The sequence below is a fragment of the Sturnus vulgaris genome, unplaced genomic scaffold (assembly GCF_052056855.1).
Source record: "Sturnus vulgaris isolate bStuVul1 unplaced genomic scaffold, bStuVul1.hap1 Scaffold_299, whole genome shotgun sequence".
Lineage (NCBI taxonomy): Eukaryota > Metazoa > Chordata > Aves > Passeriformes > Sturnidae > Sturnus > Sturnus vulgaris.
The window spans coordinates 250,001-269,924 of record NW_028276373.1 but is presented as its reverse complement, the minus strand read 5'-3'; the positions used below and the strand labels follow the sequence as shown (position 1 = coordinate 269,924).

The 19,924-nt window shown below is 50.1% G+C and overlaps 2 protein-coding genes across 3 annotated transcripts; both read right to left on the bottom strand.

Moving 5' to 3' along the window:
- Positions 1–5,303: 5,303 nt before the first annotated feature.
- LOC148217771 (nucleolar pre-ribosomal-associated protein 1-like) lies at positions 5,304–10,942 on the bottom strand. 2 transcript variants are annotated; one of them, XM_088158494.1, is made up of 5 exons: positions 9,561–10,942; positions 9,351–9,467; positions 8,574–8,712; positions 7,673–7,768; positions 5,304–7,444 (listed from the first exon to the last, which is right to left on the bottom strand). In XM_088158494.1, the coding sequence occupies exons 1-4, from the start codon at positions 9,564–9,566 to the stop codon at positions 7,746–7,748; spliced, it is 285 nt and encodes a 94-aa protein (XP_088014620.1). In that variant the 5' UTR covers positions 9,567–10,942; the 3' UTR covers positions 5,304–7,444; positions 7,673–7,745. The 2 variants fall into 2 exon arrangements, with proteins under 2 accessions (XP_088014620.1, XP_088014619.1); XM_088158493.1 differs by having other exon boundaries at positions 7,673–7,866; positions 9,561–10,931.
- Positions 10,943–13,496: 2,554 nt separating this feature from the next.
- On the bottom strand, positions 13,497–17,070 carry LOC148217770 (membrane-bound acylglycerophosphatidylinositol O-acyltransferase MBOAT7-like). Its single transcript, XM_088158492.1, has 5 exons — positions 16,941–17,070; positions 16,391–16,547; positions 15,415–15,769; positions 15,046–15,222; positions 13,497–14,520 (listed from the first exon to the last, which is right to left on the bottom strand). Exons 2-5 carry the CDS (start codon positions 16,545–16,547, stop codon positions 13,848–13,850), a joined length of 1,362 nt encoding a protein of 453 aa, XP_088014618.1. The 5' UTR covers positions 16,941–17,070; the 3' UTR covers positions 13,497–13,847.
- Between the last annotated feature and the right edge of the window lie 2,854 nt (positions 17,071–19,924).

Below are 19,924 nucleotides of genomic sequence, written 5' to 3'. Positions count from 1 at the left end.
AGGGCACTTTGAAGCCCGTGTCCTTTTCTTGCTCTATTGTATCTGACAACTTTCCTCCCCCACGTCTGTTTTTTAGCGGGCAGCATTTTTGGAGGGCCAGTCAAAGACCTCAGGCTCCGAGAGAATTCGTCTGCTTTGCTCTGTTTATGTGTGCAACAGATGGGAGCAGCAACTAAGTCAAGTAGTAACTTCTGAGCTGCCCAGTTATCAGTAAACCAAAATATTCTTTTGTGACTCTCGCCAGACGAACATATCATCCTATCCGAGTCACACACTGCCCCTCTGGCATTTTCCAGTCAGACAAAGAATTCCTGGCCCCTTCCTTGCATGAACCTCAGCTCTCCACCTTATTCCAGAAAGAGTTCTAGATCCAAGGCCCAGTGAGCCAGCTACCCTTTGCTGCCCTGAGCAGTATGGAAACAGCCAAGCCCCAGCCCTGCAGCCCTGCCTAACTCGCCTTTGCCTCCCAAACCTGAACCTTTTCCTTGGCTGTGGCATCCTCACTCATGCAATCCTGAAGACAAAAATCTGATTTGGCAGGTGAGGCCGTTTCTAACGCAAAAGCTTCACCAAGGTTTCTCTTCCAACTTCAGCCTTAAACAGTCCTGTCCTCCTCAGACAGCCCCCACCTCCAGCCTTTAGCTGTAAATACTTACTGGTTTATAGCTAATGCTTGCCACCCCTCAAAATTAAGTCTTTTGATATGCATTTACATCCCTCCCTAACCATGTCCTCATCACCCTTCCCAAACTCAGCCTCATCTCCAGGCCTAGAACCTCTCCCTAGGTGAGGGACTGTCCTCGGGTAGGAGTGCTGACAGACCTGTGCATGAGCCCAGCTGCATAGCCCGTGCTAATCCCAGCCCAGCTCTAGCCTTTAAACCCACTGGGGCTTTGGTACTGGAGGCCCAGTTACAGTAACCCCTGTGGCCGTTCCGCTTCCAGGCCATCTGTGAGTTGTGATCCCCCACCCTACACCACTTTGGTGAGAAATGCATTCCTTTCTTACAATAAAGTTTTCATTTTATGTCTAAATTCAAGCATTCCGAGAAAACGTGTAGCAATTCTATCAAGACAGACATGACAGGCACCAACATTAGTCTTTCATTACACACTTTTCATGCCTTCTCTCCACAGATTTCTTTGAGGCAACTCTGACTCCTTTTCTCACAGGCAGCTCCACACAGCCCCGACTCCTCCTCTCCTCTGTACGACTGGCTAAACCCCAGCCTGTCCCTTCCCCAGCCACCTGAGCCTGTCTGTCCCACACACAGCATCCTCTCACCTTGTCCATCCCTTGCACGGCCACGTGTCCCTTCCTCCTCGCAGCACAGCCAGCAGGCTCCAGCCCACACTGCAGCAGGCTCTGCACCTCCTGCTGGAGCTGTGCTTAGTGAAACTGGCAGCCAGCTGACCCACGCTTTTATAACAACCAGCCTCACTGGGCAGGCAAGGCTGTTTCCACTCCTTGCTAATCACTACAGCTGTAACTCGTTGGCAACTAGTGCCTTCTGCACTATCCTTACAAACTATTCTCCTACAGAAATGGACCGGAATTCCGGGGGGATTTTCCGGGGATTCCGGGGGGATTTTCTCGGGAATTCCGGGGGGATTTTGTCGGGGATTCCGGGGGGATTTTATCGGGGATTCCTGGGGGATATTCCCGGGGATTCCGGGGGGATTTTATCGGGGATTCTGGGCATATTTTCTCGCGGATTCCGGGGGGATTTTCTCAGGGATTCCGGGGAGATTTTATCGGGGATTCCGGGGGGATTTTTCCCGGGAAATCCGGGGGGATTTTCCCCGCGATTCCAGGGGGATTTTCCAGGGGATTCCGGGCATATTTTCTCGGGGATTCCTGGGGGATTTTCCAAGGGATTCCATGGGGATTATCCAGGGGATTCCAGGGGGATTTTATCGGGGATACCTGGGGGATTTTCCAGGGGATTCCTGGGGGATTTTCCCGGGGATTCCGGGGGGATTTTCACGGGGATTCCGGGGGGATTTTCACTGGGATTCCGGGGCGATTTTCTCAGGGAATTCCGGGGGATTTTCTCGGGAATTCCGGGAGGATTTTCAGGAGTATTCCGGGGGGATTTTCCCGAGTATTCCGGGGGGATTTTTTCGGGGAGTCCGGGGGGATTTTCCCGGGGATTCCGAGGGGATATTCCCGGGGAATTCCGGGGGGATTTTCTCCGGGATTCCGGGGGGATTTTCTCGGGGATTCCGGGGGGATTTTCCCGAGTATTCCGGGGGGAATTTTTCGGGGAGTCCGGAGGGATTTTCCCGGGGTATCCGGGGTGATTTTACGAGGAATTCCGGAGGGATTTTCCCGAGTGTTCCGGGGGATTTTCTCGGGGATTCCGGGGGGATTTTCCCGGGGATTCCCGGGGATTTTCTCTCGGATTTTTTTCCCCAATTTTTCAAGCATTTTTTCCCGCAATTTTCGTGGATTTTTCCCAAATTTTCCCCATTTCTCACTGATTTTTATCCCCCATTTTTCAATGATTTTTCCCCATTTCTCTCTGATTTTTTCCCCATTTCACCATGATGTTTTCCCCATTTCTCACTGATTTTTCCGTTGATTTTTCATGGATTTTTCCACCCATTTTTCGTGGATTTTTCCCCCATTTTTCCCCATTTCTCACTGATTTTTTTCCCCCATTTATCACTCCTTTTTCCCCATTTTTCCCCATTTCTCACTGATTTTTTCCGCCATTTTTCATGGATGTTTCCCCCAATTTTCATGGATATTTCCTGATTTTCCCCCCCATTTCTCACTGATATTTGCCCCAATTTCTCTCTGAATTATTCCCCCCATTTTTCATGCATTTTCCCGCCCATTAATCACTGATTTTTTCCCCATTTCTCACTGATTTTTATCCCCCACTTCTGACTGATTTTTCCCAATTTTTCGTTGATCTTTTTCCCCATTCCTCACCGATTTTTCCCCCATTTCTCTCTGATTTTTCCATCATTTTTCATGGTTTTTCCCCCCCATTTCTCACTGATTTTATTCATGTTTGTATTTCTATTTCTAATTATGTTTATATTTATATTTATATTTATTATTATTGTTTTGCATGTTTATGTTTATGTTTATATCTATGCAGGTTAACGTTTGTGCATGTTTATGTCTATGTTTATATTTATGCATATTTATTTTTATGCCGGCGAACGCGGGCAGGCGTTTTATGTAGATGCCTATCCGCCGGGGTCCTAGAGAGGCCGCCATCTTGAGCGTGTCGGGACTCTCAAAATGGCGCCTCGGGCGGCACCCCGGCTGACCTGCCAAAAATGGCGGCAGAAAGGGCGGGAAAAATCAGGACCTCGGTGTGTAGGCATAAGATGCCTGATTAAGTCGCCGACGCCGATCCGCTCGCCGACAATTTTTCCGGATGTTTCAGAGCGTGCCGACAACGGCCGCGCAGTCCGCGGTGCCGCGGGCGTGAGGGCGCCGGCGGGCGCGGGCAGGCGTTTTATGTAGACGCCTATCCGCCGGGGTCCTAGAGAGGCCGCCATCTTGAGCGCTGCCGCACGGCTGGGTCCCGGCCCGCGGGCCCTTCCGCCATCCTGAGAGGGGCACGGTGCAGTACCCGCCCGTGTCCACACGGCGGCAGCACTGCCGCCCAACTCAGCCCGGCACTGCCGCCCTGTCAGGGACAGACAGAGAAGGGAGAGAGTTCCAAGCACCAGAGTCCCCACCCGTCATAAAATCCTCTCAATGAACGCCCCAAAAAAACCCCGACCCAAACTAAAAATGCCCTGCCTCTGACCAAATGAAAAAAAAACCCTTTTATATATAGAAATCATCTATTTTTTAATATTTAATTTATAGTCATAATCTAGACATATTTCATATATTCAATTTAATTGCTATTCTATTTATCATATATACAATATTATTTTATTATTCATTATATACATAGATTTATATTACTAATGGTATTTCTATTTTATCTATATCCATCTATATTTGTAGGTTCATAGTTTTTAATATTATTTCTTTAAAAGCTCTGCCTCTAACCAAATAGAAACAAAAAACTCGATTATTTTAAATTATATTTGAATATATTTTTTTATTTAGTTTTCATATTTATATCTGTAGATTTATGTGTCTATATTGTGTATTCTATATTTATATACTATTTAACGTATTTTTTACTAGTATATTAATATACTATATGCTATTTACATTCTATTATAACATACTATTTAATATAACATATTAAAATCGATAAATTATTTATATTACATACTACATACATGTATTTTATATTTATTTCTATATATTTATACTTACATATATATATGCATATATAGTTATAATAATTTTATGTCAGTATCTATTTTTGCATATTTGTATATTTTTGCCTATATTATTTATATTATTTATTAAAAACCCTCCTCTAACCAAATAAAAAACAATAAAAAATTCCTTTTAAAGTCTAAATATTTATACATTTCTATTTTCATAACAAAATATAATGTAATGTAATATATTTATATATTGGTTTCTTATATTTGCTTCTATATTTTTATTCTTTATCTTTTCTATTTACAGTATCTATAAAAAAACCCTACCTCTATCCAAACACAAACCAATAAAACATTCCTTTTAGACTATATTTAGCTGTTTTTTAAGGTTCTGTTTTTCATGCATTCTACACCCACCCCTCCCTCTCAATGTTCTGGCACCCACCATGACCCCCCCCCCATGCCCGACTCACCTGCTCCTCCAGCGCAGCCCGGCTCCCTCTCCCAGGGACCTTGGGGTGCCCCAAACCACGTCGGAGCCCCCCTCAGCCTTTTTTCCTCACCCCAAAGAAGGCACAGAACGACTCCAACTGCCCTGGACAGCAGCAGGGCACTTGACTGCAACCCCTCCCATGGGTCCATCCCACAGAAAGTGACTCTGCTGACACCAGAAAAGGGAGGGCAACCCCCACAAGGGCTGAAGTTCCTCCCCAGCCCTGCAGACACAGGGGACAAGGGGCAGAAAGGAGGAGGGGCAGCAGAGACGACAAGGGAAGAAAATCAACATCAAGGTGCACGATGAAATGGAAACCCCACCAAAAAAAAAGAAGAAGAAAAATGAAAACGAAAAATAACCAAAAAACGAAAAGAAACCCCTGGCATGCTGGATGGGCAGCACAAGAGGGAGGGATTAAAAATGAACAGGGACAGTGTCCTGGTTTTGGGCAAATTTGGGGGAAAACCTCCAGAAGGAGCCCCCAGACAGCAAACCCCACGACTCCTCCCCCCCACCCCACCGGGTTCGGGAAGAATTTCCTCGGAGAAGAGTGGGAGAAAAAAACCTCTTTATTTAACAAGCAAGACACTCCCCAGCACAGGGAAAAAAGACAACACCAGCTGACAAAAAACTCTTTCACCGTTCTGAAGGGATGACGAGTTCAGTCTCTCTGGCGAGTGGTCGCCCAGTTATCAGTCTCTGGCGCTTGGGAATGGCTGCTGCAGGTGACAGAGTGTAGACTCCCGGTGTTTCTTGGGGTTTCCCAGGTCCCCGTCCGGAACAGGTTCAGATGGTATCCAGGAGAGGGAGGGGACGGGGTGGAAGAGAAAACAGTCCAGGGAAAAAGTTGGACTGCCTAGCTGAACTAACTAATAAGAAAAAAGCAAGGGCAAAGCGAAGGAAAGAAAAAGAGGCAGAAGCGAGCAAGCAGGCAAGCAAGCAAGCAAGCAAGCAAGCAGGCAAGCAAGCAAACCGAGCTAAAACCTCTCCTAAACATAGACCATGGGGGAGGTGAGCCGGCTGATAACAAGACAAAACAAAGCTTCACTCTCAGAGTCAGTCCTGGAAGCACAGGACATAATACCAAACATAATCAGGACACATGATTGGAGATAGAAACACCATAACATCACCCTAGGACAGACAGTGACCGGGACACAAGGATCCCACGGGAAACAACGGCACAGGGAGCACCACAGAGGCACAGAGAAGGACGGAGAAAAGACAGAGAGTGCCAAACACACAGCAAGGACTGAGGGGTACCATGACAAAGAGGGAACCCAGGAGCCAGAGAGGAAGCGAGCACAGCCCGTGCGGGGCGGGCAAAGACGGGCAAGGAGCAGCACAGGCACGGAGACAGAGAGGCACGGCCAGCAGGACAGAGGCTCACCAGGAGAGGGGCACAGGAAGGGAGGAGCACCGGGCAGCGCTCCTTTAGGACAAGAATATTCACACACACAAGCAATTCCCTCATTTGCACCTCATTCTTATTTCACACACACCCCCCCCCCCCCCCAATAAAAAATTCAGCTCATAGCACAGGCAGCTCTGGCTTTTCCCTGCACAGTATTTCTACCAGGGACCTGGGCACAGCACGCGGTCGCGAGTCACCTGAATCAATCCTGATTTAACATTTCAAAGCTTCTCCTTCTGGCACTGCACCTTCTCAGACCCGGGCTGCCATGTTCCACTCCCCTCATGGCCACATTCAAGAACAACTGTTGCCATTCTGCAGAGAATTCCCAATATGACTCACATATTATCAGTGGGCAGAAAACTCTTTGGGCTTCAGTTCCACCTCTCACCTGTTCCACGTGGAGGGAGGACAGGCATTTGTCACACATCACAGCAGCAGTGATGGATCAAGGCTTTTTTTTTTTTTTTTTTTTTTTTTGATTGAATAAAAGGGTAAGAAAAAACAAACCAGGTCTCATACAAATGTCTTGAAACACCATTAAAGCTTTTTAAACCCAAGGAGACCATCGTGATTCCTGACTTCAGTCTTCTATTCATACTGGTTTTGGCATCATGAAATCAATCAGAGTCTTTAAAGAAATACTAAACCATCATGACTAAACCCCGGGCTCCTGGTCATTTGCACTTACAGCCCCTTGTAGGAAGCTCTCCAGCCTTTTTTTCCCATCCTACGTTGGACAGAGGATGGCTGTGAACCGCACGCCTCCGCACAAACAGTCCTGCCGGTTCCTCAAAAAGTTTAAAATGCCTGTGATAAAAATGATAGAAAGTAATACTGCCTCTCAGACTGTTCAAGAAATGGGAAGTTGGACTTTCAATGTCCCACTGAGAGATGCCAAATAAAAGCTTCCCCATGAGCTCGCACAGAGTAGTAACATTTCTTGGACGAAACTAAACTAAGATTTTTTTTTGACCAAACAAGATAGGTCTGTATGAGAACAGCTCAGGAGGCTTTCAGGGCTCGCAGTGATGCTGGCAGAGCACAGAACGTTAAAGATGAAGTCTTAACTCCCTGAATTAATGCCCTGTGGTAGCCAAAACTTTTTGCAAAGACACATAAGACTTGCTTCTCCTTGTTTCCGAGTTCCCAAGCCGTCCTGTAATTCGTCACCTGCACTAGTGCAGACCAATCTGCCGTGGGCAAGGAACAGATCCGGCTCCTGAGCTCCAAGCCACGTGTCCCCGATGGAAACCCAAGTCAGGAATACAAAAACACCTGTGGAAGAAAGACGAGAGAAAAATCAGAAGACACAGATATTCTTCTATTTCCACACAGAAATACCGAGCCAAGCTGTTTACCTCTGGGACTCTGTTTTCAAACAGCTCCCCAACTCTGTTCCTAGATGGAAAACGTGGAGTGGCTTTGCCCATGCAAAGCCAATGAGCCTCCTCACAAGAAGGAACAAACCAGTTTCCTGCTAAATCAGACACCTGGAAATCTCACCTGTCACATGCTGTCATGGACCAGCAAGAGGGATCAGCATCCAGGCCCACGTGGACTTGTTCATTCCTGGCTTCTAATGCAGCAGGGACAACAGCACTGAAGGGAAATGATCACGTCTTCATTTAAAGAGAACCCAACTTCTTCATCAAAGCCATCACTGTCCTCGATCAGGACATCCACCATATCCAGGACATCTAATAAGTGAAGAAAAACATCAAAGCAAGAATCCAGACTAACAGGAAAAACAACAGACGTAGAATGCAACACTCCAGGAATACAAGGCATCTTTTTAATTCTTTTTAATAAAAAAAAAAAAAAATTAAAAAAAAGTATGAAAGCCACATTTGTCACACAATACAACGTTAAGTGCAACCCCTAAATTACAGCTGAACCTTCACTCTGCCTTTCAATGCTGCTGTCCAGCACGGAGCAGCTGTGGCTGCTCCTGGATCCCTGGATGTGTCCAAAGCCAGGCTGGACACTGGGGCTTGGAGCAGCCCGGGCTACTGAAAGGTGTCCCTGTTCATGGCAGGGCTGGAACTGGATGAGATTTAAGGAGCCTTGCCGGCCAAACCACTCTGGGATTCCATGACTCTGTCAACAGTCCCAGGCAGAAGGGCTAGATTTCCATTTGAGTTCAAAAACGCCGCTGCAAGAGCATGAAGAGAGATTTCAAATACCGTTCAAGTGGCACAACCACGGCAGAAATTACTTTCAGAGGTAAAGCGGCAACTTGGCAATTCCACTTCGACTTCTGATACCAAGAACACGTGGAGAGCTGAATCCTGGAGGGCCCTTACTTAACAGGATTGCCAGAGTTATCCATCCCCAGTTTGCTGATTAGGGCTAGAAAGTGTATCCCCAAGTCATGGAGTTGGGATGTTGACAGGTTACCACATACCATCAATGTGAGAGACGGGGATGCTGACGTTATCAGAGTCCTGTTTAAACAGAGCCACCTGGAGCGTGCTGGCTGCCTGAACCAGGTCTGCTGCCTTGTCAGTGTAGGGACAGGGGTTGGCCACCAGCTTCAGCAGGATCTGTCAGCAAAGGTGGGGAGAAAGGTAAGTGCACCTGCTGGCTGGCAAGTGCAGGGGAACCACACGGTACTGAGAACGACCACGTGCTGAAAGCTGGGCAGCTTTTATGAGGACAACTTCCATAGCACTTCTGCAGGATTCTGTCTACAGTTCCTGCTCTACAGGCCACACTGATGGAAAAACAAAAACCCACCACAACTTGGCACCTAGATTGCGACCACACACCGAGTACCTGGGCAGACCACAGTGGAGGTAAAGCACTGGGCATTCAACATCCTGAAGAGTAAACAGCAAGTGTCACCTTTCCTTGTCAAGGACCACCATCTACTGAGCTCTGATAATGTCGGCACCTAAAGAGGAGATCAAAGCTACCCACACCTACACCACTCTACCCTTACACCGACAATGCTGTAATAACAGCTGATCTTTTTGGATTTCATTTTCCTACAAATCATTTGGCTGCCCTCCCACTGAACACAAGAAGGATGCCACCTCCGTATAAAGAATCCCAAACAAGGCTTTTCTCAGAATTCATTCGCTGGTCTTTGACAGGTTTCTCAACAATAGCAACAAGACCTCCAGTTTCCACTAACACTATTCTTTGCATTTTTTTATCCAGCTGATTTGAACACCGTTACCTTTTCCAAAAACTGAATCACTGCTTCCTTCTGGTCTTCTTTTGTATTATCCAAGTGCTCCAGCCAAATTGAAAGCTCCTTCCACGTGTCCTCAAACGCTCCACTGTCACGTAAAACCTGTCCAGGAAACAAAGGAGGAGGTGTGTAAATAAACCTCAAAACACCTAAAATACAACACCCCGAGGGATGCAGATCTTTTTCTATAGTTACCTTCATGCTTCCTTCTTTTAGGAACGAAAAGAAGAGCAGGTTGATGAGGAGTCGTATCTGCCGCTCTCCTCACCCTCAGTTCAAGAGGCTCACTAGGGGGACTTCAGCTGCATAGTGGACAATAAAAATCCTACTTCTGTAATTTTTGGAAAGCAGGTTATACTGCTTTCAGAGGGCCGTACAGCTTTCTATCATCACAGGCAGTTAAAAAAAAAAAAAAAAAAGCACCTTCAAAATAGCCTGTAGGGGAGTTTTAGAAAACTACCGATGAAACAGAGGAAAATCATTGCTAAATTAAACCTGAATCAGGCTACTTGTACTTAAAGCAATCAGGCAGCGGGATGAACAGTCACATAAATGAGCAGTGGGCTGTGACCACAGCAAGGTCCAGAGAGAAGTGCAAGTTGCTGGGGGTGGTGAGGAAGACCAACAAGTCCCACACCCTAGAGACAGGCTTTGACGTGCCTAGAAACTTCCCCCCGCTTTCCTGCTCTCCAAATTCAGGCCCTGACTGCGAGCACCCAAACTCGGTGACCCCGAGCTCCAGCTCTACAAGCAAGAAAGGAGGAGGGAGAAGAGGAAGGAATCCGAGTGACACCAGGGTTCAGGTCCCTCCCCCTAAGGCCCAGCAAGAGAGGAAACCTTGCCCAGCTTGCCAACCCTGGCACCTACGTTGGACGACTGCAATTACACAGGATGAATCTGTGCCTTTGCTCCTCTCCACACATCAAATACAAGGAAGCCATCACAACTCATTTGTTCTACAGTTACTCCGTGTACAACACCAGCAGCTCTAAAAATAACTGCTGCTCACATCAGTCTGACAGGGGAATTCATTTAAAGCAAGAAAACATGAAGGAAAAAGGATTCATTATAATATAAGCGACTATTTTTGGCAGGGTCTGGAAACAGAAATGCACCTGCAGCTCTCACAAAACCAGGCAGGAACAGAATGTGAAATCCAAAAACGAGCCTTCAGTTACATGGCACTGTGCAGAAAAGTAAGTCCTTACCATCTATTCTTAGCAGCCTTTCTGCTGACGGAACTGCCCCAACTTCCCTGTTCCTGCTTTCCCTTCAGAGAAAATGCAAAGGACTGAAGTGGAAAGTGGACACAGGAACAAGTCAAGCAGTCCATGTTCCCACCTGGCAAAAGAATCCAAAACCATCAGAAAAACGGCACATTTTGAGCAGCTTTCGGTTGAGACATTCATTGCTGGGAGACCAAGTGAACCTGCCTTTAATCCCTTGCAAGGATCAAGGGCCACTAAACCCTAATTCAGTCACTGTAACTGGATTTTTTCTTGGCAGGACAGTCTGCTTGCATTTATTCCTTATTCCTAGGGGTAAATCTCTACCCCTACTTAGGTAACTAAAGGATGTCCTCTTTGAATAAGGTGCTAAAAACAGCAACCTCTGGTGTCTGGTGGACTTCGAGCTGACCAGCTTTTTCTCAGAAGTCAAATAACTAATTTAAATATGCGGAGGGGGATGCTAATTTTCAAGACAAAAAGTCCTCCTTGCATCAAAGCTGGGATCAGACAATAACAGAGAGGACTACTCTGCAGGGCCAGAGGAAACCGGAGAAGACTTATGAAAGGCTAGAGTGCTGAAGTACAGATTAAAGAAACGCTGATAAAAAGTAAAAATCCAAAGTAATATCTTCTTGATCAATGTCAAGACCTTTGCAAGCACCAACTGCACTGATTTATTACAGTATCAGAATTCATTCAGCCTCGGGGGGTTGCGTAAACACGACAGACATTTTCTTCGCTCTTTCATCAACTGCTGCAGTGAAGTCCGTTCACAGCATTGATTTCTGTCAAATATTTCGTTACTAGCCGGTTATCTGACAGCAAATTTCAACAAGAGTCACAGGAAAGGAGACTGGTGACCACACAATCCTGCAGCAAAGGTAACTGCTTCAAGAAAAAATCGTACAATCCTGAAATTTCAGGCCAGTGAATATCCTGATATTTCAATTCCAAAGCTTACCTTAATGGTCTCGGGCTCCGGGGCTTGGAGGGGGGGTCGGTTCGGAAGGGCCGCCTCCGGAGGAGGGGATCCCGGGGGGAGTCAGGGGCCCGGGGAGGGGGGCGAGGTGGAGGGAGAGGAAAAAGAGGAAGATGAGGAGGAGGAAGAAGGGGGAGAGGGTTTGAGAGGAGGGGAAGCCCAAATCCGTGCTGTGTGCGGAGCTCCGACAGCACGCTGCAGCCCGCAGCTCAGTGTGAGCACGGGGCAGAGGAGGCGATTTCTGGGCATTCAATCACCCTGAGGCGGGCCCGGCACCGCCCCTGCAGCACCGTCCCCAGCACAGCTCGGTACCGCTCCGGGATCACCCGGCCCCGCCCCCGGTGCCGCCTGGGACCACTGGGGACCGCCCCTAAAGCACCGCCCCGGCCCCGCCCGGTCCCGTCCCCGGGACCTCCGTGCCCCGCCTCGCCAAGCCCCGGCTCCGCCCCGAGCCTGCCCGGGCTGCGCCGGCACCATCGCTGGCGGCCCCGCCCCTCTTCCCCGGGCCGAAGCGGGCTGAAGGAGATGTCCGCACGATTGGAAACGCCGCCGAAAATCGCACCCGTGGGATCGGTGTCCGCGTCGTGCGCAGGCATCCCACTAGAGCGAGCGGGCTCCTTGCTGTGCCACCCTCCTTTTGCAGCCAGAGTTAGAAGGTCGGGGAGCGACACCCGAGCCGCCATCTTGGGAGAGGCAGGCGCGCAGTACCGCGCTCTGCCCACAGGGTGGCGCTTGGGAGACAGGCAAGGGATGGAATCAAGGAGTGTCCCAATCCTTGAGGAAATCCCCCTGAATGAACGCCCCAAAAAACCCCGACCAGAACTGAGAAACCTCCTGCCTCTGTATGAGTGCAAAGGGTGTGCAAGGAGTGTGCAAATAGTGTGCATTAGCAATCGATCGGCAGGCATTGGCAATCGATCGCCGATCTAATCGATCGGCAGGCGCGATCAATCGATCGCCGATCTAATCGATCGGCAGGCATTAGCAATCGATCGCCGATCGAATCGATTGGCAGGCGCGATCAATCGATCGCCGATATAATCGATCGGCAGGCATTAGCAATCGATCGCCGATATAATCGATCGGCAGGCGCGATCAATTGATCGCCGATCTAATCGATCGGCAGGCATGAGCAATCGATCGCCGATATAATCGATCAGCAGGCGCGATCAATCGATCGCCGATATAATCGATCGGCAGGCATCAGCAATCGATCGCCGAGCTAATCGATCGGCAGGCATTAGCAATCGATCGCCGATATAATCGATCGGTAGGCATCAGCAATCGATCGCCGAGCTAATCGATCGGCAGGCGCGATCAATCGATCGCCGAGCTAATCGATCGGCAGTCGCGATCAATCGATCGCCGAGCTAATCGATCAGCAGGCAAGAGCAATCGATCGCCGATATAATCGATCGGCAGGCGTTAGCAGGGGGCGCACGGGTACGGATACTGGCATGGGGCCCGGCGCTGCTCTCCTGCTCCGCCGCCAGGCGGCGCTGCGCTGGGTCTCACCCACCTCCCTTAGTGGCGAGGCGCCGGAAGTGAAGGTTTCCCGCCTTCTCGCACTGTGGGAGCGCCGCCATATTGAACCGAGGGGAGGCGGAGGCCTCCCTGAAAACCCCCCACAAAAAAACCCCCAACCCCCTCGGGAGTCCTAAAATAACCATAAAACCCCCTTTGGGAACCCTCAAAATCTTCTTAGGAACTCCCGGCCCGAGTTCTTTCCAGATTTTAAAAGATTTGCGTTAAGATTTGCTTCATTTCCCTCAAAGATTCACCTCGGGTCCTGCAGGATCGGGTCGGTTCAGGGGAATTTGGATCAACTTTTGGTATTCGGCTCCATTTTAGATGTATTTGAGTCAGTTTTAGGGGTTTAAGGGTCAGTTTTGGGGTCTCCACACACACGAAACACACTGGAGATGTCACTCAAAGCTTTAATTGTTCTCAATTTTGGGGGGCCCTTTCCAAAAACAGAGCTCCCCACTCCCACCCCCCTAAAAAAGCTCTCGCGGGGGGTGCCTGCAGCCCCCCAGCATCCCCAAATCCCTCCCCAGGCCTCCCCTCCTGGGTATTGGGGTTCAGGGGGGTGACAGGTCTCCCCTAAATTGTTTTTTGGGGTCCCTCCTCTTCCTCATGTGGGGGTCCCCCTGATTTGGGACTACCAGAGCCCCTCCCTCCTGGATTTTGGGGTTGAGGGTGCTTCCCTCTATTTTCCATTGGGGTCCCTCCCCCTGACCTGAGTTTTGGGGTATTTCCTCCTCCTCCTCCTCCTCACTCCAAAGTTTGGGGTGTCCCCAAGTTCTGGCTCTTGGGGTCCATCCTCTTCCTCAGCTCCTGGGATCTGGGGGCCGGGGCTTCCTCCCTGGCCTCTGTTTTGGGGTTCAGGGGGTCCCATCCCTCCTGAGTTTGGGGATTTCGGGGGTCTCCACTCTCCTGAATTTTGGGGTTCGGGGGATCCCCACCCTCCTGAATTTCAGGACTCCCATCCTTGCCCTCACAGGGGTCCCCCCTCCTCCTCCTCACCTGCGCATCCCCCCCTCCCCCCTCTCCCTCACGCCCCTTTTCCCGCCCTTTTCCCTGCCCCTTTTCCCGCCCTTTGGCCGCCATTTTCCCCGCCCCGGCCGCTGCCAGCAGGATGAGGAGAGGCACAAGATGGAGGCAGAAATGCACCGAGGCCCAGAAGCGCAGCGTGGCCGCCGCCCCGCGCAGCACGAACCCCATGCTCAGGTACTCGAACGCCCTCATCTTGAGGAACCATTGCCCTCCCCTCAGCAAGGAGCCTTTCCATCCTCCCAGCTGCTCCAGGGGAACCCCGAAATGTCTCCCCAGAGCCGCCTCGGCTGCCGCCTCGGCCGCCAGCCAGAGCGGCACGGTGAGGAACGCCAGGTGCTGCCCCCCGTGCAGCCCGTGCCAATAGGCTGAGGCCAGCATGGTCCAGGCGTTCCTGGGTTTGGGTAGGAAAAACAATGAGGAAATACGGTCAGGGTGGAAAGATGGGAGAGGAAAGGCAGCCAGGTTTCATTTGGAGATGTCAAAATGGGCGTTATGGGCACCAAAATGGAGCTTAGGAGCACTAAAATGTCATTTATGCACCCCCGAAGTTCAATGTACACACACAAAATTCAGTTTGTGCCCCACAAAGTCCAGCTCAAGTACCCAAGATTCAGTTTGTGCTCTCCACAAAGTTGAGCCTAAGCAGGCAAAAATTCAGTTTACACCCCTAAATTTAATCTATGACCACTAAAACTCAGCCCCCAGTGCCCCAATCTCCCTCTTAATCCCTCTCCCAGTGCTTTCCAGTCCCTCCCAGTGACCCCAGTGCCCTTCCCAGTGCCTTCAATCACCCTCCCAGTGCCCTGAATCACCCTCCCAGTGCCCCTAATCACCGTCTCAGTGCTCCTAGTGCCTCTCCCGGTGCTCCCAGTCATCCTCCCAGTGCTCCCAATCACCCTCCCAGTGCTCCCAGTACCTGAGCAGGGGGTACTGGCGGGGTCCCCTGCGGTGCACATACGCCGCCAGCCACCACTGCACCGTCATGTTCCAGCGCCGCAGCCCCCCCCGGAAACGGCGCCCGACCTCCGTGCCCCAGGGATCCACCGTGCGGATGGACTCGAAATCCCACTGCTCTGGGGGCAGGTCAGCACACCTGGCACAGGTGAGACATAGGGACACGCAGGTGACACCTTCAGGTGACACCCAGGTGATGCGGGAACCCCCCACTCTGTGCCCCATGGGGTGGGCGGACTCGAAATCCCACTGGTCTAAGGAGCGATCAGCACACTTGGCACAGGTGAGACACAGGTGGCATACAGTCCCCGGCGTCCCTGTGCTCACTCACCTCTTGGGGCGCTCCCAGGCCACCGTGGGCCCCTGTCCCGGTTTGGCCCGGGCCGTTTTGGGGTACGCCCCCAGCCCCGCGGCCACGCAGCCGCCCTCGGCGCAGAGCCAGCCCACGTAGAGGCGCAGGCGCAGGGCCAGGAACACGGGCACCATGTGTGCCAGCCGGGCCAGCCACGGCCGGGCCAGGAACTCGGGCTGCAGCACGGCCTGCGCCGGCCACGCCTGGCCCACCAGTACTCCCAGTACGCCCAGTATGGGAGCCCAGCGCACGTGGGACAGCACCCGGGACAGGGCGGGGGGCGCGGGGGGGCCCCACACCCAGTCCAGGTAGGTGCCCAGGCGGTAGAAGGGACCTGGGGAGAGACGGGGGGGGAGAGGTGAAACATGGGGGGGGATAGACGTGGAGGGGGCACAGGTGAGTTATGGGGGGAACACAGGTGAGATATGCACACGTGTGAGACATGGGGGCACAGGTGAGACATGGGGGCACAGGTTAGACATGACCACAGGTAAAACACAGGCGGCCCCAAACTAATGAAAAAAGGACCTAAATTTGCATGTAAAGCTCTAAAAATTTGCTCTGGGATGGCTTAAAATTCCCTCAGGGATTCCCCAGGGAATTCTCAAAATCCTCCCCGAAATCCTGCTCAAAACTGCACAGAATTCTCACCAGGTCCTCTCAAGGATCCCCCCAATAATTCCCCCCCAAAATCCCCTCAGGGACCTCCCACAGAATTCCCCCAAAATCCCTTCTAGGACTCTCCAAAAGCCCCCACAAAATTCCCTCAGGGAAGCCCCAGAATTTCCCAAAATTCACATATGGGATGTCCCAAAATCCCCCCCCAAATCCTATCTTGGACCCCCAAATTCTTCCAAAATCGCCCCAGACCCCCCCAAATCCCCTCAGACCCCCCCAAAATCCATAAAATCCCATGTGCCCCTTTAGGCCCCGCCCCTTCAGGCTCCGCCCCCACCTGTCAGCAGCCCCAGGTAGCAGTAGCTGTAGCACAGGATGTCAATCAAACTCGGCACGTGCCGCAGGGAGCCAATCATCAGCCGCGTCTCCTCTGACGTCACCTGTTTTAGCCCCGCCTCCCGCAGCTCCTGCGTGTCACTGGCCATGCTGACCATCTGGGGGGCGGGGTTATGTCAGGCCACGCCCCCTTTTCCATATATGGGTGCGGAACAGCTGAAGCCACGCCTCTTGCTGGCCCGCCAGTGTCCCGCCAATTGCCCTTAACGAGCCCCAAAAAATCTCCCCAAAATCACCCTGAACACCCCAAAATCACCCCTGAGCCCCCCTGAGACACCTTACAACAACTCAAACCCCTCAAATCCCCCCAGGACCCCCCAAAATCACCCCAAGACTCCCCGAAATCACCCCAAAATCACCCCTGGAACTTCCCTCCCCCAAATTCACTCCCAGATCTCTCCAGATTTCCCCAAAATCCCCCCCCAGATCTCCTCAAATCCCCCCCAGGACCCCCCCAAAACCCTCCAGGACCCCCCCAGGACCCCCCCTACCTTGAGGGTGATGAGGAGCTGCAGGGCATTGGCGTAGGGGGGGGGCTCGGGCAGCCCCCAGACCCAGGGGGTGCGGAAGAACAGCAGGTACCCAAAGGCCCAGGCCAGGCTGGCACCCCCAGAGTACCTGGAGAGGGGTCCCCAATAAATTTGGGACACCCCAAAAACCTCCCCTGACCTTTAAACCCATCCCCGCCCACCCGAAATCCCGTTACTGAGAATTTGGGGTGTCCCCAAATGTCCTGGACTCCCCCAAATTCCCCTCCCCCAGCATTTTTGGGGTGTCCCACTGAGAATTTGGCCCCACCCATTCCAAAACCCTTTCTCTTAATTAAGCAATAACGAGCTCCGGTGTTGCAATCAGGCACAAAACTCAGATGGGGGGAGGGGAAAAAAGCTTGGGACGCCCCCAAAATAGAACTGGGATCCTTCAGATGGAGCTGGGGACCCCCAAAATGGGTCAGAGATCCTAACCCTAACCCTAGCCCAAATAACCCTAACCCTAACCCTAACCCTGACCCTAAACCTAACCCTAAACCAAATAACCCTAACCCTAACCCTAAACCAACTAGCCCTAACACTAACCATAAGCCTAACCTTTACCAAAATAACCCTAACCCAACTAACCCTAACCCTAACCCTAACCCTAACCCTAACCCTAACCCTAGCCCAAATAACCCTAACCCTAACCATGACCCTAAACCTAACCCTAAACCAAATAACCCTAACCCTAACCCTAAACCAACTAGCCCTAACACTAACCATAAGCCTAACCTTTACCAAAATAACCCTAACCATAACCCAAACCCAACTAACCATAACCCTAACCCTAATCCTAACCTTAACCCTAACCCTAACCCTAACCCTAACCCTAACCCTAACCCTAGCCCAAATAACCCTAACCCTAACCCTAACCCTAACCCTAAACGAAATAACCATAAGCCTAACCCTAAACCAACTAGCCCTAACACTAACCATAAGCCTAACCTTTACCAAAATAACCCTAACCATAACCCAAACCCAACTAACCATAACCCTAACCCTAACCCTAACCCTAACCCAAACCTAACCCTAAACCAAATAACCCTAACCCTAACCCTAACCCTAAACCAACTAGCCCTAACACTAACCATAAGCCTAACCTTTACCAAAATAACTCTAACCATTACCCAAACCCAACTAAACATAACCCGAACCCTAACCCTAACCATAACCCTAACCCTAGCCCAAATAACCCTAACCCTAACCCTAAACCTGACCCTAAACCTAACCCTAAACCAAATAACCCTAACCCTAACCCTAAACCAACTGGCCCTAACACTAACCATAAGCCTAACCTTTACCAAAATAACCCTAACCATAACCCTAACCCAACTAACCCTAACCCTAACCCTAACCCTAACCCTAACCCTAACCCTAACCCTAACCCTAACCCTAGCCCAAATAACCCTAACCCTAACCCTAACCCTGACCCGAAACTTAAACCTAAACCAAATAACCCTAACCCTAACCCTAACCCTAACCCTAACCCTAACCTTTACCAAAATAACCCTAACCATAACCCAAACCCAACTAACCATAACCCTAACCCTAACCCTAACCCTAACCCTAGCCCAAATAACCCTAACCCTAACCCTAACCCTGACCCTAAACCTAACCCTAAACCAAATAACCCTAACCCTAACCCTAAACCAACTAGCCCTAACACTAACCATAAGCCTAACCTTTACCAAAATAACCCTAACCATAACCCAAACCCAACTAACCATAACCCGAACCCTAACCCTAACCCTAACCCTAACCCTAACCCTAGCCCAAATAACCCTAACCCTAACCCTAACCCTGACCCTAAACCTAACCCTAAACCAAATAACCCTAACCCTAAACCAACTAGCCCTAACACTAACCATAAGCCTAACCTTTACCAAAATAACCCTAACCATAACCCTAACCCAACTAACCATAACACGAACCCTAACCCTAACCCTAACCCTAGCCCAAATAACCCTAACCCTAACCCTAACCCTGACCCTAAACCTAACCCTAAACCAAATAACCCTAACCCTAACCCTAAACCAACTAGCCCTACCACTAACCATAAGCCTAACCTTTACCAAAATAACCCTAACCATAACCCAAACCCAACTAAACATAACCCTAACCCTAACCCTAACCCTAACCCTAACCCTAACCCTAACCCTAACCCTAACCCTAACCCTAACCCTAACCCTAACCCTAGCCCAAATAACCCTAACCCTAACCCTGACCCTAAACCTAACCCTAAACCTAATAACCCTAACCCTAACCCTAAACCAACTAGCCCTAACACTAACCATAAGCCTAACCTTTACCAAAATAACCCTAACCATAACCCTAACCCAACTAACCATAACCCTAACCCTAACCCTAACCCTAACCCTAACCCTAGCCCAAATAACCCTAACCCTGACCCTAAACCTAACCCTAAACCAAATAACCCTAACCCTAACCCTAAACCAACTAGCCCTAACACTAACCATAAGCCTAACCTTTACCAAAATAACCCTAACCATAACCCAAACCCAACTAACCATAACCCTAACCCTAACCCTAACCCTAACCCTAGCCCAAATAACCCTAACCCTAACCCTAACCCTGACCCTAAACCTAACCCTAAACCAAATAACCCTAACCCTAACCCTAAACCAACTAGCCCTAACACTAACCATAAGCCTAACCTTTACCAAAATAACCCTATCCATTACCCAAACCCAACTAAACATAACCCGAACCCTAACCCTAACCCTAACCCTAACCCTAGCCCAAATAACCCTAACCCTAACCCTACCCCTGACCCTAAACCTAACCCTAAACCAAATAACCCTAACCCTAACCCTAAACCAACTAGCCCTAACACTAACCATAAGCCTAACCTTTACCAAAATAACCCTAACCATAACCCAAACATAACTAACCATAACCCTAACCCTAACCCTAACCCTAAC